General features: G+C 48.3%; 1 protein-coding gene across 1 annotated transcript; it reads right to left on the bottom strand.

Moving 5' to 3' along the window:
- Positions 1–362: 362 nt before the first annotated feature.
- On the bottom strand, positions 363–23,885 carry CINP (cyclin dependent kinase 2 interacting protein). The gene is made up of 5 exons (XM_047080054.1): positions 23,784–23,885; positions 12,670–12,838; positions 9,904–10,033; positions 2,758–2,887; positions 363–845 (listed from the first exon to the last, which is right to left on the bottom strand). The coding sequence occupies exons 1-5, from the start codon at positions 23,788–23,790 to the stop codon at positions 643–645; spliced, it is 639 nt and encodes a 212-aa protein (XP_046936010.1). The 5' UTR covers positions 23,791–23,885; the 3' UTR covers positions 363–642.
- Positions 23,886–23,895: the final 10 nt, after the last annotated feature.

The raw sequence follows: 23,895 nt of genomic DNA, 5'->3' as shown, positions 1-23,895 counted from the left end.
TTGAGAGAGAGAGAGAGACAGAGACAGAGACAGAGTGTGAGTAGGGGAGGGTCAGGGCCAGAAGGAGACGCAGAACTAGAAGCGGGCTCCAGGCTCTGAGCATAGAGCCCGATGTGGGGCTCGAACTCGCAGACCGCTAGATCATGACCTGAGCCGAAGTCAGACGTTTAACCGACTGAGCCACCCAGGCGCCCCACCTCTATGGTATTCTAAACATTGGTTGTAATTACAAAACGAATGCAGCGTCATAAAAATTTAAGTAATACAGAGAGGTACCAAGTAAGAATACTAAACCAGGGGTTTTCTATCTAAATGGTATGTGAAATACACCTAAGTTACAAAAACAAGATCACTCAATCGTCTTGTTGAGGAACTCATTTATTTCCTGTAGAATCCTCTCGGGTGCCAGATTCACAGTAGGCACGCGTTGAGCGTGTCTGGAGAGTGTCTGGAGAGGCCACCGGCAGCTGCAGAGATGGTCCAACCTGGAGACCCTAGGGTCGCCGGGCGGCCACAGCACCGCACAGGGCACGCTCCCGGGGTGCAGCACGGGGCCTCCCGTGAAAGACCGTCTGCCGTGGCGGCCACAGAAGCGGCCAGGGGCCCGGAGCCTGGAGGCTCGGGCCGGGCCGTGTTGGCAGGTCACAGTGCTCGGTGCCCCGTTTCGAGCAGCATGCTTTCCAGAAGCAGCCTGCTGTCGGTCTCCACGTAGGGCTGGTGCAGCCACATTGACAAGTAGCTCAGGGTGAGGTCGCGGTCCGCGGCGTGCGCAAGCTCTTCGGTGATGGTGCGTTTCAGGAGAAGCTCCTTCCGGTACATGTCGGACAGCTTGCGGGAAACCTCGTCTGAAACGAACGTCTGTCTCCTTTAGAAGCAGAAATGCGCGGCAGTGCTCCTGCCCGGGGTGGGGGTGGGGGTGGGGGAGGCACTGCTCTGGAAACCTCCTCCTCCAATGCCAGCCTCGGCAGGAGCCCCGAGATAAAGAAGGAACCTGTGGGTAATTTATCACTCTGGCTCGTGCAGACTAGCAGGATCAGATAGCACGAGAAGGTTCATGAAATTAACAAGTATAACCTTTTCTGCTCAACTCCTCACTTCCTGCGAGGATTATGAACAGGAGGTTCACCTCAAACCGGTAATATTCCAGTAACACATCACAGGTCAATGGTTTTACCCTTTTCTTCCTCATTTGAAAGTGAGGTCTCAGATCGGCATCACATGGCTAGGCCCTTGCTTTGAACTAACAAAGCTAAAGGTAATCGTGATCTCATGGAACTTATTTAAGTAATGGATTCCATGCTCCCACTACTTTTCTTCCATGGGGCTGGCTGAACTGACCTCAATTTATCTTTTATTTTATTTTAATTTAAGTTTATTCATTTTTGAGAGAGAGAGAGAGAGAGAGAGAGAGAGAGAGAGAGGGAGGGAGCACGCACAAGCACAGGAGGGGCAGTGAGGAAGGGAGGGAGGGAGGGAGGGAGAGAGAATCCTAAGCAGGCTCCATGCTGCCAGCACAGAGTCTGACACGGGCTCAATGTGTCAAAGCATGAGATCATGGCCTGAGCTGAAATCAATAGTTGGACGTTCAATTAACTGAGCTACCCAGGTGCCCCTCAACTTATGTTTTAACTTAAAACCCAAAAAGCTCTTTCCTTCTTCAAAAGGAAGAAAATTCTGCCTCTGCAGAGGAGGTGGAATTCATTCTACCCATTTTGTTGTTGTTGTTGTTGAGGTTATTTTTTTTTTTTAAGTTTTTTTTTTCAACGTTTATTTATTTTTGGGACAGAGAGAGACAGAGCATGAACGGGGGAGGGGCAGAGAGAGAGGGAGACACAGAATCGGAAACAGGCTCCAGGCTCCGAGCCATCAGCCCAGAGCCCGACGCGGGGCTCGAACTCCCGGACCGTGAGATCGTGACCTGGCTGAAGTCGGACGCTTAACCGACTGCGCCACCCAGGCGCCCCAGAGGTTATTTTTTTTATTAAGTAATCTCTATGCCCAACATGGAGCTTGATCTCACGACTCCAAGATCAAAGTGTCTCATGCTCTGACTGAGCCAGCTGAGTGCCTCAACCCATTGGCTTTAAGGGGCTAATAAGGGTAACTGGCTTCATGTGTCTCTAATTATGTTTAACATTCTTTGCTGATTATTAGAGCCAAGAAGCCCATTTTAAGATGCCCCCAACCTCCTTCCCTTCCAATGGACACTCTCGAATTGAATTTCAAAGGCTGTCAGCTTCTTCAAGTACCAGATTGAAATAACACAGATACTCTCAGGGCGCCTGGGTGGCTCAGTTGGTCGGGCGTCTGACTTCGGCCGAGGTCATGATCTCGCCAGTCCCGAGTTCTAGCCTCACGTCGGGTTCTGTGCTGACAGCTCGGAGCCTGGATCCTGCTTCGGATTCTGTGTCTCCCCCTCTCTGCCCGTTCCCCCGCTCACACTCTGTCTCTCTCAAAAATAAATGTTAGGGGCGCCTGGGTGGCGCAGTCGGTTGAGCGTCCGACTTCAGCCAGGTCACGATCTCGCGGTCCGTGGGTTCGAGCCCCGCGTCGGGCTCTGGGCTGATGGCTCGGGGCCTGGAGCCTGTTTCCGATTCTGTGTCTCCCTCTCTCTCTGCCCCTCCCCCGTTCATGCTCTGTCTCTCTCTGTCCCAAAAATAAATTAAAAAAAAATAATAATAAATGTTAAAAAAATAAATAACACAGATACTCTCCTAATTTCTACTCCTGAGAATCAACTCAGAAAGAACTACTTACAAAACTGGGCTGTGGGCCACGTGTGAAACAGGAGGGGGCGCTGCCTCTCGTGTCCATAATGGTAGTTTTCTAGTTCACAAATTCCCTTGGTAGTTGAAGACAGCTTTTCCATTTTCGTCTGTATTTTGGCCTGAAAAGATATTAATTGGGAATATGAGAACGTTATTTGAAATCTACTCTAGTCTCCGATTCCATAACTGTAAGATTTCCAAGCTAAGAAGTGCAAGTCTGGTGAGACCCAAAGTCCAATAACTCAACACTGGAAACTCCACGTGCAGCAAATTTCCAGGGAGAGATATGGAGGTAGACAGTTGCTACGATTTCATTCAGTTGGACGACTTCAAAATAAACCCTGGGTTTCTGGTGCCGGAAAGAGACAGCTTGCTGTGTCCCACTTCACCGAGATTTCCGAAGGCACGAATGTTTTTGCACCAAAGACCTGGAGGAATCTCAAGTCAGGCTCTGCCTTTATGGGCTGAGAGGACAAAAGGCAGTAAATGAGTTTATTTCTGACTTTTTTTATTTTATTTAATTAATCAATTAATTTTTTTAGGGGTCATTTTGAAATTTATTTTTTTAAGGTCACTTTTGTGATTTTTTTTAAATTTTATTTTTTATTTTTAAAAATTTACATCCCAATTAGTTAGCATCTAGTGCAACAATGATTTCAGGAGTAGATTCCTTAGTGTCCCTGACCCATTTAGCCCATCCCCCCTCCCACAACCCCTCCTGTAACCCTCAGTTTGTTCTCCATATTTATGAGTCTCTGATGTTTTGTCCCCCTCCCTGTTTTTTTGTTTTGTTTTGTTTTGTTTTTTAATTTTTTTTTTCAACGTTTATTTATTTTTGGGACAGAGAGAGACAGAGCATGAACGGGGGAGGGGCAGAGAGAGAGGCAGACACAGAATCGGAAACAGGCTCCAGGCTCTGAGCCATCAGCCCAGAGCCTGATGCGGGGCTCGAACTCCCGGACCGCGAGATCGTGACCTGGCTGAAGTCGGACGCTTAACCGACTGCGCCACCCAGGCGCCCCCCCCCTCCCTGTTTTTATATTATTTTTGCTTCCCTTCCCTTATGTTGATCGGTTTTGTCTCTTAAAGTCCTCATATGAGTGAAGTCATACGATTTTTGTCTTTCTCTGACTGACTCATTTCACTTAGCATAATACCCTCCAGTTCCATCCACATAGTTGCAAATGGCAAGATTTCATTCTTTTTGATTGCCGAGTAATACTCCACTGTGTGTGTGTGTGTGTGTGTGTGTGTGTGTGTGTGTGTGTGTGTGTATATATACACCACATCTTCTTTATCCATTCATCCGTCGATGGACATTTGGGCTCTTTCCAGACTTTGGCTATTGTCGACAGGGCTGCTATAAACATGGGGGTGCGTGTGCCCCTTCGAAACAGCACACCCGTATCCTGTGGATAAATGCCTAGTAGTGCCATTGCTGGGTCGTAGGGCAGTTCTATTTTTAGTTTTTTGAGGAATCTCCATACTGTTTTCCAGAGTGGCTGCACCAGCTTGCATTCCCATATTTCTGACTTTTATCAACTGCCTTTGAGTATACTGAAAGCTTGAGGCTGTTTCCTTGCTTATAAAATCGTCACAGCGCTGCACGCTTCACACGGGAAGGAAATGGGGAGGACTTGACATTGATGGTGCCTCGGGGTGGGGTGGAGGGGCTCTGCGGGAAGCTCCCTCACCGCGTCATGTGCAGGGCAGTGGCCGAGGACACGGGCCCGTCACCACTGCTCAGCTGAGCCAGCACAGAGCGCTCTGACGAAGTGCCTGCTTTCACGTGGCGGTTAGGAGGACTAAGTTAGTGTGTGTGAAGCACCTAGTTGGGGCTATCGAAGGGTCTGTTAGGTAAGGGGCGAAGTAACTAAGACTTCAGAGTTAAGACCACATTTCTAATTCCTACGTACGCTTATCTTTACGTACGCGCGTAAATACGAACAGATACGTAAATCATCAAAATCGTAATTCCTTGCACTTGGCCCTGCAGCTGCCCTCCAGTCACACCCGAAGTGATGTGCACCGAGCTCTGCTACCGTTCGTTTTTAAAGGACTGCGCTCCTTTCCCCAATCTTTTGAGGTTCGATATTTCACCTGGCCCAACCCCAAGAGGTAGGACTCAGCACTTCTGCATTACAGAAGGGACAATTCTCAGGGTTGCTGAACTAGAGAAGGTCAAAGCCAGCACCTCAAGCCACGCCTCCCCCCCCCCCATGTCTCCTGACATGCCATCCCGTGGTCTCTGTGTCCTTCAGCAGCTCCCTGTTGCCACCCAATTCAAAGAAAAGCTTATACATGATCAGGAGAGCGGGCGAGGACAATCCTGGGGGTCTGATGCTAGGTCGGCGGTGCCCACGCTCAGCTCAGTCATTGACAGAGTCAAGGGAGATGTGCAGTGGGCAGCCCTGAGCCTCCAGGGCATGAGTGGCGGCCCATCCCCCCAGCTCCACCTCAGTCCACCTCCTCCCACAGACCAAACTCCAGAATGTTCATCCAGCTTAGGACAAGGGGTGTCTCAAAGTCCCCCACCGAGGTCAGATTCCTTAAAGACACTTAAAAGCCGAGTCTGGGAAAACATTCTAAAAAGCTGGAGTAGAACAGGAAAAATAACATTATCACCCTTATGACACCAGCTTTTTGCTTTTGGACATAGAATGAGAACTTATTTCCAAACCACTTCAAACTAGAATAAATTCACCGGAGCAGAGAATCTCAGTGCCTGACGCCAGCGCCCCGATCTTGGTTCCTCCAGTAGGAGGCACCAGGGCTCCTTGGAGAAATGGCTGATCCTGGGACTGAGGCAGGAAATACATGGGATGGGCCCAGAACACCCTGGAAGGCTGGAGAGTAAGGAAGTGTTCAAAAAGACCAAAACCGAAAACTCACAACGATGGAAGCATGTCAAAGGGACACAGGAGCCAACTGAACCCCTGGTGGCCAAGCAGGAACAACTCAAGGCACAAAGGAAAGCGGTGCTTCCGTGCTACAGCCCCAAGTGGAAAGCAAATGAACACGAGTCCACACTGCCAGAAACAAGTGATCCAGTAATTAGCAGGTGGGGGACAACAGACAACTCTCCAATGCCCACATAATCCATGCACATGCTCCACCCTTGAGGAGGTGAGGCAGAACTTCTCATTCCTCAAGCGTGGGCTGCAGTGACTTCCTTCTAGAGAGGACAGTGTGGAGGGGGGGGCGGGGGGGGGGAGGGAGGACTTAGTTTTACAGAGGGGAAACCTGACCACACCCCAGACAGCTGATCAAGGTCAACACCCATCGTGCTGCGTCATGGTCGCAGTCTATGCCCTTGACAGGATGCGATGAGAACAGAACCTCATCTCTGCGGTTTCTTCCAAAGAACCCACAACCCCGATCAAACCGTGAGAAAGACATCAGACGGATTCTAACTGAAGTCCAGCTGTAACACACCTGACCAGTACTCCTCAAAACTGTCAATGTTATAAAAAACAAGGGAAGGGGAGCCTGGCTGGCTCAATCCGTTGAGCATCTCACTCTTGATCTCAGCTCAGGTCACGATCTCACAATTCGTGAGTTTGGGCCCTGCATCGGGTTCTGGGCTGACGGTGCAGAGCCTGCTTGCGATTCTCTCTCTCTCCCTCTCTCTCTGCCCCTCCCCGACTTGTGCTCTCTCTCTCTCTCTCTCTCAAAATAAATAAACTTAAAAAAATAATAAAAAACAGGGAAGTCTGTGAGACTGTCACAGCCAAGAGGAGTCTAAAGAGACATGATGACTCCATTTACTGTGGCGTCCGGGAAGGGCTCCCAGGGTGGAAGGAGAACGTTAGGGAAAAAAACAAAAGAAATGTGAATAGAGTACAGCCTTCATTGACTAATAACGTTCAATCCTGGCTCATGAATTACAACGTAGGTAGCATACAAATGAAATTTGTGAAACGCAGGACAGTAATGTATGAAACAGGGTGCAGGCAGGGGATCATTTATGGGAACTCTCCCTACTATCTCTCAAGCTTTCTGTAAATCTGAAACTGTCCTAAAAGATAAAGTGTTAATAAAAAACATATAGAATAAATTCACTGTCTCAGGACCCTGTGGCTTGGGGAGACCATAGAGACCAGGGGCCTACCTCTTCCCAAGGCCGCTCGCCCAGCTGTGGCATTCATGACCCTGCACTACGAGGCCTGTCTTCCTGTTCTGGTGACTGGCTTGGGCCAGTATGACCCTCCCCGTCACTCACACTTGCCTTCTATGGAAATAATCCTTCCTTTTTTAGGAAAAAGAAGGTAAGCCCCAGGCTCAAAGACTTTGATGGGGAAGCCATGTTCAGCTAATGTCTTTTTAACATGATTTTGATTGTATTATAAGCAAATGTTAAGTAACTAAAGAGCATGGGATTGATACAAACTGTGAGGTAGACATGAGAATGGAGGAAACGTGCGTACGCGGATCTAGTTCCACCCAGGGGTTACTTCCTCCATGGCCTTTGTAATCATACAGCCTTTTAGGGGCTCATTTCCAGTGACGGGACACAGCACCCCCAGCTCTGGACAGGACTCGCCATATTGTTCTCTGGTGGGAGCCAAAGCTTCTGCCAATCCCAGCGGGGTCTCCCCGGTCCCCTTAGAGGCCTCAGGAAACCAGCGTACGGCTTCCTTCCCTTGGGGTGGCTTCTGGCTTTCATGGCAGCTGTTTAGTCTACGGGTTCCTCCTTTTGTGGGTGAAAACTCCAATTCCTCCAATTACTCCTGTCTGACAAAGCCCGCGCCGCTCAGATCCCCATCAGGACGCTCTGAACGCGCATCCATGGTCTCTCGGTCCACGTGGACGGGTGGGCCCATCATTTTCCTGGCTGTCACAGACACAGCCCAGCCTTCATCTGAAGATCTTGGGAACTTGGCTGACCACGCGCATGCGCTCACCTATAACCCAGTGGCTACTTTCACGCGGACCTGTGCCGCAGGTCCCGGGGACCAAGGGCAAGGCTCTCCACGTCTCATCTGCTGCTGCTCCGTCCATCGAGCCTGCTGGCTGGGTTTTCTGGACCTTACCTCTCCCTGCTAATGTCTTCCCAGTCTCTCCTCAGTGCAGGTGAGTGGGGCTGAAGAAGGGGTCCCGGGGTACCAGCCTGCCCCTTAAGAATGCAGAGAACCAAGCGTGCCTGGGTGGCTCAGTCAGTTGAGCAGCCGACTTTGGCTCAGGTCATGATCTTGTGGTTCCCGAGTTTGAGCCCCACGTCGGGCTCTGTGCTGACAGCTCGGAGCCTGGAACCTGCTTCGGATTCTGTGTCTCCCTCTCTCTCTGCCCCTCCCCCGCTCACACTCTGTCTCTCTCAAAAATAAAAATTAACATAAAAAAAAAAGAAGAATGGGGAGAACCAAGGACGGATAAACAAAACCAATCACACCCTCCCCTTCCCAAACTTTTTCCTAATGTGCTTCTGGATACAGTTCTAAATGAGAATGTGCGCTAACAAGACCCAAGTGGCATTTAAAAACAAAATCCTTTCAGATTGTTTTACACTTTATAAAAGTCACATTAGTAAGTGTTGGAAGTGTTTCTCATTCTAACATAGCTTTGAGATCCTGTGACATCTTCACACCAGGAGGGAACGAGGGACGAGGAGGCTATGGAGCGAGGTGGGGGTGCATCGAAACGACAGACCACGGGGCCATCGGGGCTGAAGTGCACCTAACCAAGATTACGTGTCTAGCTCTTTGGCTGTTGAAATGATTTCAACACCAGAACTCAGCCACCCGGTTCCTTCTCTTTCAGGGACAATATGTGCGCCTGCTTTTTTGTTCCAGCAAAAATATTTGCCATGATCAAATGGGTTAATTTGGGAAAAAACAAACAAAATAAGTGGGCGGTTTTGCATAACTTACTACTTTTAGGTTTTGATGGCTCATTCTGCCTGTGTTAATTCCCCACTGGCCCCGGAGCCGCGTCAAGACCTCGTCTGCCAGAGACACAGCGCGGATATGATGAAGAAAGCAGATCTCACAGAGCCCACAGCCCTTATCCTCCCTCCTTCCTGTGAGCGGGGGTCAGCCAAGTCGCTGACGCCTGTCTGGTTATCTGTTTCTCACCACAGCACCACCCCAGGGCGAAGAGAAGGCAAACAGGACAGTTACAAAAACCGAATCCTTTAGGAGACTGTTTGCTATGTAGCCCCGTAAGCATCCTAAATATCCCGAAGACAGTACTGATTTCAATCACAAAGAAAAAACCACCTTGCCAAAGTGTCCTCAACTTACCATTATTTTCTCATTTCACTGCTTCTGAAACCGTAACGCATCTTGCAATTGATTTGATATTTGAGAGGATAGTGTTTCTTTCCTGAGAAATTCTTCTAAACTGACAGCTTTATAATAGTTGGAACCCTAAATCTGAACAAGCGGTATCTCAAGGAAAGACAATTATACCCCACATATTCCTGTTTAACGGGCAAGGAATCACGTTACATATCAGAAACACCTCCATCAAATAAGGTTCATACATAACGATTTTCTATGTTCATAGGTAAGTTCTAGTTACTCCAGTTCCAGTACGGAGATGGGAGCTGGGTACATTTGGGGGCAGGTACGGTGGGCATGGGAACTCAGTCATTAATTCATCAAACAGACATTAAAGAGCATTTCTCATGTGTTAAACTAGGGCTCATGGGCCAAATCCAGCCCACACCCTACTTTCGTACGGTCCAGGAGCTAAGAATGGGTTTTATAGTTTTAAACGGTTGAAATAAAATGTAAAAAGAATATTCTATGATACATGAAAAGGATATATTAAAGTTTCAGTGTCCATAAATAAAGTTTTATTGGAACACAGCCATGCTGACAGACTTCAACTACCTCCATTCTGACCTCAGTCTGTACTTTCTGAACAATTATGTTCTTCTTTCCAGTTTATCTCCTAACTCAGGCAAAAGAGCCAGAGGACATCACACAGGGCTGAAAGAATGAAGGTCTAGGACAGCATCTTGGGGAGCGTCGAGATTTAGGGGGCAGGAAGAAGAAGACACCAATGGAGAAGGCGGAGGAGGAAAAAGCAAGCGTCTAGAGGAGAGCATCTCCCAAGGCGTCCACACCTTCCGAGATACACCCCTGGGATTCGGGGACTGTGAGCACAGGTGGTCAGGGGTTCTGGATCTCACCAAAGCGTTGAAGGTGGTCTGCAGCTCCTCACACAGCATCTCTAGCTCCTTGCTATATTCCGGAAGCGTCCTTCCCGCCTTTTCCCCGCAAGCCGGGCTGCTGCTCCGTAACTCTGTCTTGTCCTCACTCCTGGACAAGATGGAAAAGAAGGGGAACACGGTACTCTCTGAAAGGCACCTCATCTCATTACGGCAAACCCAAAAAGTGCTATATCCACGCAACTGTGTCAGGCATTTGGTACAGGTGTCATTTCGTGTCATTGTGACGTATGTTTACTTATCACTGTTGTCCACGAGGAACACGTCCACCAGTTTTGCACTGGAGTAAGTCGGCTGAATGCAGCCCCGTGGTACGCTTGGCCCAGGGGAGTCCGTGCTCGATGTACACGGACAAAAGAGACATGACCGTTTTCCCAGAGTTCGCTGTCTGGAAATCGTTTGGTCAACTGAATGCTGTGGCCTATGGGGCATGAAATTAGCTCGTGGGGTCACCACACTTCCAGGAAAAAACTAAACACGAAACTAGAAGAGACAATATCAGGGAGCGCCTTATGCAGGAAGGTGAACCGCTGGTTCTTGCTGAGTGGGCCTCGGCAGGAAGAGGGGGGAAGGAAGCGGAGGGCCAGGGCGCATGACGTGCGCCAGGGACTGGCGAGAGCCGGGGGGACGGGCCGGGCCCAGAGACTCTCAGTTCTGGTCCGTGGATGATGACAGAGGAACAGAGAATCCTAACTCTGAGAAATAAAAAATATACATGTAGGAGAGAATAACGAAACTAATCTCCCAGTCGGAAGTGGTAACTGCCAGCGTTTTTTTTTTTTTTCACGACTCCTGTCTTTTTTAAAGGAATTGCTAAGGGGGCGCCTGGGTGGCTCCGTCAGTTAAGTGTCCAACTTTTGATTTCGGCTCAGGTCATGATCTCATAGTTTGCGGGTTCGAGCCCCATGGCGGGCTCCATGCTGACAGCGTGGAGCCTGCTTGGGATTCTCTCCCTCTCTCTCTCTCTGCCCCACCCCAACTCTTTCTCAAAATAATAAACTTACGAAAAAGAAAAGAAAAAAACTGCTAAGGAAAAATACACTCCTGTGTCTCCTCTACTCCCCATCCTCCAGCTGACTTCTCACACATGGTCACCAAAGGTGGGGAGTGGGGTGCTCCACACCAGCGGGGCTCCCCACAATTTAACTCCATTTAGACACTATCTACCCGGAGACAGCCTCCGACCCCCACAGGTCAACGCTCGGCCCCACAAGACTGTCCCTGCTCGACTTCAGACACCAACTACAAGTCCATGTTGTTTGTTACTTGTGCTTCTGACCAATGGGCTATAAGTGAGAGGTTCCCATGACCCGCCCCCTTGGATCTTTAGGATTTGCTGGAGCGGCTCACAGAACTCAGGAAAACGGTTTACTTACTAGGTTGCTGGGTTATTACAAAGGATATTGAAGGATATGAAGGAACAGCCCGATGAAGAGGTTTATGGGGTGAGGTCCAGAAGGGTCCTGAGCACGAGGCTTCGGTCCCCGCGGAGCCTGGGTACCACCCTTCTGGCACGCGGAAGTGTTACTATTCACCAAACCAGAAGCTCTCCAAACCTCTGTCTTTTTGGGGTTTTATGGAAGCTTCGTTACGTGGGCACGATTGATTAAATCATTGGCCATTGGCAACTGACTTAACCTCCAGTCCCTCTCCCCTCCCTGAGTGGAGCTGAAAAGTCATGCCCTCTAATCCCCTGGTTGGTTCCCAGGGGGCTTTCTGGAAGTCACCTCCCTAACATTAACTCAGGGGGTTTGGGAAGAACATGTTAGGAATAACAGGACATTCCTTTCACCTGGATCATTCTGGAGGACAAAAGCTCTCACCCGTTAGGGAATCAGCAGGGTTTTAGGAGCCACGTGCCAGGAACAGGGACGGAGACCAAACAGATATGTCTTACCATAAATCACAACATCACAGAAACAAAGTGCATTGTCATGAAGTCAAAGTTCTACTGATCTCCCACCCAACGCTCATTCATCTTAGAAGGTGTGAGCTTCATGACTGGGCCTGTGTCCTTCCAATCCGTTTTTATACTTTTATATACGGACATAACCATGAATAATATGTAGCATAATTTTGTACTTAAAATGGACATGTACAGTTTATACGTGCATATGTCATTTTGCTCCTTGCTCTTTTTCTTAAAATAATTTATTTATGCATGTTGATAGAGACTACATTTGCAACCCTAAGAGACTCCCGGGGGGCCGCCTGGGTGGCTCAGTCGGTTGAGCATCGACTTCGGCTCACATCACGATCTCATGGTTCATGGGTTTGAGCCCCTCGTCAGGCTCTGTGCTGACAGCTCGGAGCCTGGAGCCTGCTTCGGATTCTGTGTCTCCCTCTCTCTCTGCCCCTTTCCAGTTCATGCTCTGTCTCTCAAAAATAAACAAACATAAAAAAAAAAAAAAAGAAAAAAAAAAAAGACTTCCAGGGTGGGAGGCACCTCAGTGGCTCAGTTGACTAAGCATCCAACTTTTGATTTCGGCTCAGGTGACGATCTCATAGTTTGTCGGAACGAGTCCCATGTCAGGCTCTGTGCTGACAGTGCAGAGCCTGCTTGGGATTCTCTCTCTCTCTCTCTCTCTCTCTCTCTCTTTCTTCCCCTGCTCCTCCCCCAACTTGTGCGTGCATACGCTGTCTCTCAAAATAAAATAGACATAAAAAAAAAAAAAAAGAGTCCCAGGGTGAAGCACTTAGAGCATGAAGAGCTCTGGATGCACTTACCATAAACTGATTTTCAGGTTGGCAATATTATTTGCAGTAGCAAAACCTGTGTCATTGAGGTTTTCCCATTTCAGGATCAAGTTATGCCAATCAGCTGCATTGTCCTTAATTTTTCTTGCACTGACAGATAAGACAGGTTTTCTGGGCGTTATACTTCCAAGAGCATTTCCTGATGGGGAGTAAAAGAAACATAATTATCATGCAATTTGTGAAAAGAAATAAAATGAACCTCATTTAAAACGGGGTCGGGAGGCCCTGAAAGGCGAGCTGTCGTGCGTACATGAATAGCTGCAGGCCAGCCAGCAGGAAGAAGGAAGGTAAGAATTATTAAGACGAGGGAGGGTATTTTCCGCATAGGAATCTCATTATCTGCTTTCGAGAGAAAGATCCCTCCCCGTTCCAGCAACAGTGCCCCAACCACCACTTGCAGCCAATGAGAACCTCAAACACGTGTTTTTCTCCAAGGACCTTGTGTTCCACACTCCCCCACTTCCCCCTAAAACCTAATTAAAGCTGACCTTTCCGGGGCGCCTGGGGGGCTCATGCGGGTAAGCATCCGACTTTGGCTCAAGTCATGATCTCATGGCCTGAGGGTTTGAGTCCTGCGTGGGGGGGTCTGTGCTGACAGCTCGGAGACTGGAGCCTGCTTCAGATTCTGTGTCTCCCTCTCTCTCTGCCCGTCCCCTCCTCATGCTCTGTCTCTGTCTCTGTCTCTGTCTCTGTCTCTCTCAAAAATAAACATCAAAAAAAAAATTAAGGGGCGCCTGGGTGGCTCAGTTGGTTAAGCATGAGACTTCCACTCAGGTCATGATCTCACAGCTCGTGGGTTTGAGCCCTGCGTCCGGCTCTGGGCTGACAGCTTGGAGCCTGGATCCTGCTTCGAATTCTGTGTTTCCCTCTCTTTCTGCCCCTCCCCAAATCATGCTCCATCTCTCTCAAAAATAAACATTAAAAAAAATTTTTTTAATGATTCAAAAAAATTAAAAAAAAAAAAAAGCAACCTGATCTCTCCTGTGTGTCTTCCAGGTGACTTGCCCGCTATTCACCATAGCTTGCTTGTCCTGAATTGCAATTCCTTTCCTTTCTTTTTTTTCTTTCTTTTTTTTTTTTTTTTTTTTTTTTTTTTACAAAAAGTGATTCTTTGCTCTGTTTAAAGTTAACTTTGCTTTGTGGTTACACTGGGGGCCAAAGGAGATGACCCCAGGGGACGATCACCCTCAGGCTGCAGGGAGGCATCTGCAGGGCGCCATTGTGCTAACCCCTTCAGAGTCTCTCAGATTTTGAGTCCCTCCCTTTGGTGGAGCGTTCCACTTAATTCGTTTAAAGTACTCGCTCATTTTCCAAACCTCAGATTTTGAGTAATGGGATCTTGATTCTCTACATTCTCTCAGAAGGGTCCTCCCTGTGGGACCCCAGCTGATCTTATGTTTAAAGCTCTTCCCTCTTCGTGTGCTTATTCATTAATTTAATTTAATTTAATTTAATTTTTTTTAGTGTTTATTTTAATTTTTGAGAGAGAGAGCATGAGCAGGGGAGGGGCAAAGAGAGAGGGAGACACAGAATCCAAAGCAGGTTCCGGGCTCTGAGCTGTCAGCATAGAGCCCAACGTGGGGCTAGAACTCACGAACTGCGAGATCAGGACCTGAGCTAAAGTCGGATGCTTAACCGACTGAGACACCCAGGCGCCCCTTATTTATTCTCAAATATATTAACAGTGTTATCTTAGTTGGAGGTGTACAAGACAATGACTGAACAATTCCACACATCACTCGGTGCTCATCACGCTGGGTACTCTTTCTTTTTTAAGTAGGCTTCACGCCCAGCATGAGGCCCAATGCGGGGCTTGAGCTCGTAACCCTGAGATCAAGACCCGAGCTGAGATCAAGAGTCAGGCACTTAACCAGATGAGCCACCCAGGCGCCCCATGAGAAGTTAAAACTTCATTGGCCATGATGGCGACCTCTTGATCTCCCCAACTTTTCTCAGAACCTAATTAGAAAGCTCTCAGTCTAAGATTAAGCAGCCTACGAGGGATGCCTATTTTAATGAGTACCTGAAGGCTTATAAACATATTCAGGACTCTCAAGTTGCCTCTTTATAAAATACCAATCCCAAATTAACCAAGTGGAACAAACAACTGAAAGAAGGCAAAAGTCTTCTGAGGCCCCTTAGTCTCAGAGCACATGATGGCCATCTTACGTACACAAAGCCAACAGCCACCTTCCTCTTTCCCTCCAACGTGGCCCCCCCTCCTTTATACCCTCCACTTCCTCATTCAATCCTCTGTCTGAACCTCCTCCCTTTCTCTCTGGACCTCTCCCCATTTCTTCCTCTCCCAAACTTACTAAAATCTGCCCATGAAAGTCAGACCCTCTGAGGATCCAAATGCTAAACTCCCAATTTCTCATGTTCCCTGGACAAAAGCTGAATTACGATCCATAGTCAAAGACTTTCTTGGGTGCCTGGTGGCTCAGTTGGTTGAGCATCCAACTCTTGATTTCAGCTCAGGTCACAATCCCAGGGTCGTGGGATCGAGCCCCACATTGGGCCCAGTGCTGAGTGTGGAGCCTGCTTAAGATTCTCTCTCTCTCCCTCTCTCTCTCCCCCTCTGCTGCTCTCCCCTGCTCGTGTTCCCTCTCTCTCTTCTCTCTCTAAGAAAAAATAAAAAAGACTTTCTCAAAGTGAGATTTGGGAATCTCAGATTTGCCGACAATCCTCACAGATCCTCATAGATTTGCTGAGTTATTTAATACGGTTATTCAAAGTTATCAACCCAGTTTCTCAGACTCGTATCAACTATTTCACACACTTGTTGAGGGCCAGTCCGAGCCCTGGATGAACACTGCTGATTGGGATAATCCTGATGAATGAGGATTACCTCCAATCTGACTTCAGTCTTTTACTTCCTAAATGATTAAATTCTTTCCAGCTTATCTCTTAACTCAGGCAAAAGAGCCAGCTGACAAAGTACCCGGCGATGGGAACCAGAACTTGCCCCTCAAGTAATGAGGATTGCCCCAAGCCAGCAAGACCCCTCATGACCGACCCCACGACAATGACGGACCTGACCTTCACTGCCCACCTGCTCACACCCACCGACCCCTGCCCCACACTTTCCTTATATAAACCTGCAAGTATTTTCAGCACTTGGGAGACAGTCTTTGAGACATTAGACTGCTGTCTTCCTGGCATTGGCTTTGCCGAGAAATACACTCCTGTCTTGTGTCCTCACCACTCCTTTCTCGGGTCTTTGGATTTTGTCAGCAGGGAGTGGTCGAACCCCGCAGGGAGCGGTCAAGCCCTGGAGGCAGGTGTTCGTGCACCTCTGTGCCCCAGCTACACAGAGAGAGTCTAGAAGCACAGATGGGGTACTATCCCTGGCCTTGCTATATGATTGAGCTCCTGCGGTTGCTAAATGACTTTCCGAGTTAATTCCTAGGACTTTCCCCCAAACTGCTGAATACGGTAAGATTCAGGCTTATATCCAAAAGCCCAATGAACCTGTCTATGGAGGATTATAATAGCTGGCTCCAAATTGTTTTTAAAGAAAATTCTGGTCTTCCTTTAAACATTGAATCCACTTGGGCAGTTTTTAACTCTGTGTTCATTAATGGGCCGAGCTGGGATCTTCCCTTTCTAGTTAAGAGGGCCGGGACGGAATGGGAAGCTTGTCCACTGCAGGCCCAGTTAAAGTAGCCAGCCGGCTCGCCTGCACCCTGGGTGATTCAACGAAAAGGAAGAACCGTGTGGACCATAATTTTCAACTCCGACAAATGGCGGCCCCTAAGCAAAACTAAAAGCGTCCCGATCTTTACCGATATTGTAAAAAGCCAGGCCATTGGAAAAAGACCGCTGGACGCTTAAGAGCTCCAGCCGCCTTCCACCCTCTGACCAGCCTTTCCAGATCCTTGGGAATGAAGGTCTCTCTGCCCTTACGGACGCGAGAGCTACACTCAGCGCTCAACCCCGCTACTGGCAAGCAGCCCCCGCCTCGGAGTGCTAACACCCTTCAAGTGGGAGGGGAGGGTCTCTAGTAAACCTCGAAAGGGTCCCGTCTCTGAACCTGGTCTCTCTTGCCCAGGCCCTCTAAGAGATGCCCACCTTTTCTCCTTAGTTCCTCGGCCTCTGTACACTCACCGGGCCCAAATTTCGTAGAGAAGTACGCTGGGATTTCTTTCGCCCGGAAGGGGGAAGTAATTCTAGAATCCGACAGCGGCAACCAAAATAGCCAACCTGGTGAATCCCGTGACCCTTCACCATCTTTTATTTGCTCAGTCGCCGACCGCACCGGAGCCGATTCCGAGGACACCAACCGTATGATCCTCCTGGACCAACTACCGCCCTCCGTATGGGCAAAATCCTCCACTGCTCCCGGCAGGATCCACAGCACGCCTCCCATTAAGATCCCAACAGACCCTCAGAGCCTCTCCCCGGAATTAACGGATGCGCTGTAAACAAAGACACTCTGAGGGCACTTAGATGCTAACGGAACATCGGGAGGCTCGGGGTCTCATTATCCCCTGTGGTAGGGCCGGCGACACCCCTATTTTACCCGTAAGAAGACCCAGTGGCTGAGGAGGGAGGTCTGTCCAAGAACCCCAAGCCATAAATAACACTGACCTCCTCACCACCCTCTTGTCCTAATCCCCACACTCTTATTAGCCTCTATCCCTACCGAAAGCAAATTTTTCACGGTGACCAGTTTACAGAGCACCTTCTTCAGCATGTCTGTGGATAAGGCCAGCCAATCTCTCTGCTTCGCCTGGGTGGGACAGCAGGACACCAGGACAGTCACGACCCAGGGTTCTTCACGAATGCCGAGAGCTGACTTAGATGACACGAGGTTTTCTGGAGGCGCTGTCTTGTGACAATATCTACAGGACGTGCTTCCTCCGCCTTTTCCCAAGCCCTCCCCACAGGAGGACAGCATCCACCTGTTGAAACTTTTAGCCTTAAAAGAACATGCAGTCTTAAAGGGAAAATTGCAGTTAGTTCAAACCCAGGTTCAATATTTAGGGCACCTGAAGTTGAAACAAGGTCCACATTTGGATTTAGGTAGCCTTCACTGCATTCCGAGCTTCCCAAAACCTAAAACTAAGCGTGTTAATGGGGTTTTCTCAGGTTGGCTGGCTATTATTAGAACTGGATCCCTGACCCCATTATTTGGGAAGGTCAGGATGACTTGGCTTTTTTAAATGTTATTTATTTTTGAGAGAGAGAGAGAGAGAGAGAGAGAAAGAATGCAAGTGGGGAAGGGTCAGAGAGAGATGGAGACACAGAATCCGAAGCAGGCTCCAGGCTCTGAGCTGGCAGCACAGAGCCCAACGTGGGGCTCGAACTCACGAACTGCGAGATCATGACCTGAGCTGAAGTCTGACGCTTAGCTGACTGAGCCACCCAGGCACCCCAGGATGACTTAGCTTTTAATACCTTAAAAGAAACCCCAATAAACATCCTGCTCTTGGACATCCCAATTATCCACTTCCCTTTTATCCATTTATATATGAAAAGGAAGGGAATTCCCTTGGGGGACTCACCCCCAACACGGGGACCACCATCGACTCCACAGGGCATTCCGGCCAACAGGCCATGTGGCACCAGGCTCTGCCCCTTGCCACAGAGCCATTCCTATCACCACCCTTTTGGCTCAGGCCAGTGAGGAGACAGTCCCGGGACCCCTGTTGCCATCCCTGTGCAAACTAGAGTTTGGGCCGAACAGCAATCCAGTCCTGCCAGAGACTCTAAAATTCCCATTACTGACCGCTGTGCGTGCAGCCATTGCTGCACTGATAAAATGACCTCTGTAAATCAATACTATGGGCAAGGTGATAAGGCCATAAAGCACCTGCTCTGCTCGTCCCACCTGCACCAAATTGCAATGCTGGACAACCTGTCCACACCGCCCCTGGGCATTTTAATTGCCCAGTGGACCATCCGAGGTTTGGCAAGTGGATTTTATTCAGCTTCCCCCCCCCCCCCCCGCCCCGTCTCAAGGATACAAATGTTTTAGCCACGGGTTGTATGTTTTCTTACTGGACTGAGGTTTTTCCTTGTAGGTAGCATACTGCCTCTTCTGCAGTTAAAATTCTTTTTTTAAAAAAATATTTATTTATTTAGAGAGAGAGCACAGGCGGGAAAGGAGCAGAGAGAGACGGAGACACAGAATCCGAACCAGGCTCCAGGCTCCGAGATGTCAGCACGGAGTCCGACGCGGGGCTCGAACCCATGAGCCATGGGATCATGACCTGAGCCGAAGTCAGATGCTTAACTGACTGAGCCACCCAGGCACCCCAACAGCTAAAATTCTATAAGAAAAGATCATCCTTACCTGGAGACCCACCCTTGAACTTCATAGTGACTAAGGATCTCATTTCACTGGTCGGGTGATGCGACCAGTCTGTGCTATTCGGCTGGTTTTACAACACTTTCACTATGCTTACCACTCTCAATCCACAGGGCTAGTTGAACTGGCATCATAAACATGTAATTGGCAAAATCTGTACAGGCCCTCTAACCACGTTGGCCAAAGGCACTGCCAGTAGTCATTTTATTTTATTTTTATTTTTTAAAATTTATTTATTTTTGAAAGAGAGAGTGTGTGTTCAAGAGTAGGGTAGGGGCAGAGGAAAAGAGAGAGAGAGAGAATCTTAAGCAGGCTGTAAGCTCAGCACAGAGCCCGACTTGGGGCTGGATCCCACAACCCTGGGAACATGACCTGAGGTGAAATCAAGAATTGGATGTTTAGGGGTGCCTGAGTGGCTCAGTTGGTTGGGTACCCTGACTTCGGCTCAGGTCATGATCTCACAGTTGGTGGGTTCGGGCCCCACATCAGGCTCTATACTGACAGCTCAGAGCCTGAAGCCTGCTTCAGATTTCTGTGTCTCCCTCTCTCTGCCCCTCCTCCACTTGCACTCTTTCTGTCTCAAAAATAAATATTAAAAAATAAATTAAAGGGGCACCTGGGTGGCTCAGTCGGTTAGGCATCCGACTTGGGCTTAGGTCATGATCTCACGGTTTGTGAGTTTGAGCCCCGCGTCGGACTCTGTGCTGACAGCTTGGAGCCTGGAACCTGCTTCAGATTATGTGTCTTCCCCTCTCTCTGCCCCTCGCATGCTCATGCTCTCTCTTTGTCTCTCAATGATAAATAAACATTAAAAAAATTTTTTTTAAATAAATTAAAAAAATAAAAGACAATTTTAAAAAAAGGAGTTGGATGTTTAACTGACGGAACCATCCAGGCATCTAAGAAAACCTGATTCTCGATAAGTGATGCTACTGAACAAAGATCTTGATCAAAAGGGGGAAGTGTGAAAATAAAGGAAACCTCATTTAGTGATAAGATTCTTTTTTTGAAAGTAAGGTCTACACCCAATGTGGGGGGTTTGAACCCATGACCCCTAGATCAAGAGACATATGCTCTACTGACTGAGCTACCCAGATGCCCCAGGAAACCTCATTTAAAATGGGGTCAGGAAGCCCTGGAGAGGGGGCACCACTTGCTGCAGCCTGCAGAACCAGCAGGAACAAGGAAGATAAGAATGATTTCAACAAGGGAGGGCATATTTCACATAGGAAATTTGTCTCCTGCTTTTAAGAAAAGGATGGAAGATCCCTCCCTTCCCCAGCAATAATGCACTAACCACTGCCTGTAGCCAAGAGCGAAACCACGGTGCAGAAACGACCACAGCTGCCAACTCTTGTTGTCCTATAAACTTTGGTTTACAACAACTCTCCTCAATTTCCTCCTAAAACCTAATGAAAGCTGACCTTCCCTTTGTCTCTTTGAACTTGCCTATAGTTCACCATAGCTGTCCTGTCCCAAACTGTAATTCCTTTGCTATGGCTGACTAAATTCTTTTTTTTTTTTAAACTTACATAAAATTGCTCTTTGCTTTGTTTAAAGGGAACACATTTATGGTCTTAGTTGAAGGGCAAATTTATATCTATATTTTCTTCCATCAGAAATAGTCAGATGAGGGGCGCCTGGGTGGCTCAATTGGTTAAGTAGCCGACTTTGACTCAGTTTGTGGGTTCGGGCATCAGGCTCTGTGTTGACAGCTCAGAGCCTGGAGCCTGCTTCGGGATTCTGTATCTCCCTCTCTCTCTGCTCTCCCCCTCCACTCCTGCTCTCTCTCTCTCAAAAGTAAATAAACATTAAAAAAAAAAAAAGAAAAAAAGAAAGAAATAGCCAGATGGAAGAGATGAATAGGGCAAGGTATGTGGAAAGTTTCCATGCTCTCCAAGCACAGTACTCACCATGTTCACCAACCTGGAGTTGCCCCCAATCCCATCCTTTTGGGCTGTTATGGAGGCTTCATTACATAGGCATGGCTGATTAAATCTTTGGGTGTTGACCCTCTTCCCTACGGGGTGGGCAGGGGGAAGAGAGGGGCCCGAAAGTTCCAACCTTTTAATCACAAGACCAGTTCACAGGGGTGGGCTGGGGCAAGCAGCCCCCAACCAAAGGTCACCTAGGGGCTTTCCAAAAGTCACCGCATTAACATGACAAAAGACATCACTCTCACACTTTCGGTGATGCCAAGGGTGTTAGCTCTGTGCCAAGAACAGGACAAAGACCAAATATTTACTTATTATAAACCACAATAGCACAGCCTGTTACGCAAGTCCTGTCTACCACTTCTCCAGCTTCTTCCTGCTTGCTCTCTATGCCTCAGTGCTAGCTCTGTACAAGTTCTGACGTTGACCTAGAATATTTTTCCTGTCTGTGTGTGTCCCCATACCCTTGGCTTAGTATCCCGAAGGCTCTGCTTATTTAATTTTCTTTCTTTCTTTCTTTCTTCTTCTTTTTTTTTTTTTTTTTAGAGAGAGAGAGGGAGAGAGAGAATCTTAAGCAGGCTCCATGCCCAGTGTGGAGCCCAATGTGGGGTTTGATCTCATAAACTGTGAGATCATGACCTGCGCTGAGATCAAGAGTTGGACACTGAACCGACTGAGCCACCCAGACGCCCCAATCCTCTGCTTATTTAAATATCATACTGGTTTTTCTTTTATTCTTTACTTATATGACTAACCAACATTAGTGAGTACCAACAATATGCCAAACATGGGGGATGAAGTGACTGAATGAGACCTACCAGGACTATTTTCATGGAACTTACTTTCCAAGCAGGAAGTGGATAATAGACAACTAGATGACCATGATCAATTTAGACCATGGTGAGTGTCATATGGAAAAGAAAATGGGGAATTGGTGGTGTTTGGGTGGCTCAGTCAGTTAAGCAACTGCCTCTTGATCTTGGCTCCTGATCTCACAGTTTGTGAGTCTGAGCCCCACATCGGCCACACTGATGGCACGGATCCTGCTTGGGATCCCGTCTCTCCTTCTCTCTGCCCCTTCCCTGCTTATTCTCTCTCACTCTCTCAAAATAAATAAATAAATAAACTTAAAAAAAAAAAAGGAAAAGAAAATGGGGTCTTGTGTTAGGGTGAGCCCTTGAAGAGGTGTCATTTAGGCTGGGATCTGAATGATGAGAGGTCAATAGCAAGGGTCCTATGTGAGAATGAGCCTGGTGAGTCTGAAAAATTGAGAAAGAGCAGTGTGGCTATGATGAGAAATGGAAGCAGAAAAATGTTCACCTTTAGCCCAGAAGGCTAACCAGCAAGGATAGTTCATCAAGGATCCAATATGTGCTGGCTGCTACCTTCTTAAAGCATCTCATGACTGCCTGTAAATCTCACCGACAGTATCAAACTGAGTAAGAAACGCCAGAGAAATCTTGTGAAAGCAGTTTTATGAGTAGAAATTCAAAGAAACACTTAGGACAAAACACTCCCTCCATGTCTCCTCCCCCTTGACCAACTACCAGCTTCATACAGCAAAAAGTGCAGCCCTTTCCGCCCCGGGGTCCTGACCCCATGTTACTTACATAAACTTACAATTGCACCATACAACATCTCAAGATTCTTTCTTGACTATTGTACTTGATCACCCCACATCACCTAGAATGGAATGGCGTGGGGGGGGGGCTGGTAGGTGAGGGGGCAGTCAAGCAACTGGAACCTTACAGACCAAGATAGAGTTTAGATGTATTCCAAGGCAGTGGAAAGTAAACAATAAACTTGGAGTAGGAAAGTGACATGATCTGATTTAGGTTTCCAGAAAGTCCCTCCTTCCACAAAGAAATCTTCCTGGATCCCCCAGGTTGGGTTGCCTCCAGGAGTCATTGCACTAGATGTCTGAAAACAACCTATTCTTCGTTATCACCGGCACTCACTAGTGTGGTATATTTGCTTGTGTGATATCTATGTTCCCTGCTAGACTGTAAGCACACTGGATAGTGACTGCGTCTTGTTCCCTCTCAGAACCCTGGCACATAGTAGGTGCTGAATAGCCTGTGTTAAATGGGGAAATAGTTTTTACCACCTGTACTATAATCTGCTAAGGGTTACTCTTCTCCAGTAGGGACTCTTTGAGGGTGAGGACATCTGATTCATTCTCTGCTCCACACCAGCACAGATTTAGGAACCTAAGCCAAAGTTCTAACTTCAAGAAACTCAGGCTAGTAGGTAAAGAGACCAGTAATCAGAGTCACAGCACAGAGCAGAGTGAGATAAAGCACAATGGCTGCCGCACTTATCCCTCCAGGGCCTCAGCTCCCAATCTGTTCACATTACTACATGGGATCGCTGTAAGGCTCAAATGAGCTGACCCCTATAAAGCACTAAGGACACGACTTGGCACATGGTGAGCACTCGCTGAATGACAGCTTTTATTATGAGCAAAAAAGCTCTGTGACGGGTAATCCTGAGGGGAATGCAGGGGAAGGTTTTGGGAGCAGCTGGACATGCAAGGCTTGACACCCAATGTGCTCCGCTAATTCTAGTTTGTAATGAGAATCACAATTTGGTATCTGGATCAGCTGACACTCCTTTGCATACATCAAGTAGTTCCACGTGTGACAAAACTGAGGCTCAGCAAAACTGACGGGCTCCCGGGCCGACCGCGGAGCCTGCGCGGGGCCAGCGGGCTGGGCTGGGCCAAGGCTGGGACCCCCATTCAAGCCAGGAAGCTCCCAGCCTCCGGCCCAGGCCGCGGGCCAAGCCGTGACTCTCACACCCTCCCTTGCCCCGGGGAGCTGGCCCGTCGCACGCACCTGCCATGCGTCCGCAGATATCCCGGGAAGGAGCCCGAAGCCCCGCCCACGCCCGCCGGAAGCGCGCCGACGTCTCTTCCGCCGCGCTCAGCTAGCTGGCCTGCTGCCACTT

The sequence above is a fragment of the Lynx rufus genome, unplaced genomic scaffold (genome assembly GCF_022079265.1).
Source record: "Lynx rufus isolate CCGP_SWC_20201006 ecotype Redwood Valley unplaced genomic scaffold, mLynRuf1.p SCAF_17, whole genome shotgun sequence".
NCBI lineage: Eukaryota > Metazoa > Chordata > Mammalia > Carnivora > Felidae > Lynx > Lynx rufus.
Note: the sequence above shows the minus strand (reverse complement) of the source record. Positions and strands in the feature narration are given on the sequence as shown.

Bases quoted from the DNA above. Each gene is read 5' to 3' on its own strand.
- CINP (XM_047080054.1), bottom strand. The intron at 2,888-9,903 runs GTGAGATCCAGA...ATATCTTTTCAG, and splicing joins AGACCACCTTCAACGCTTTG to GCCAAAATACAGACGAAAAT. The intron at 846-2,757 runs GTAAGTAGTTCT...CGTTCGTTTCAG, and splicing joins GTGGCCCACAGCCCAGTTTT to ACGAGGTTTCCCGCAAGCTG.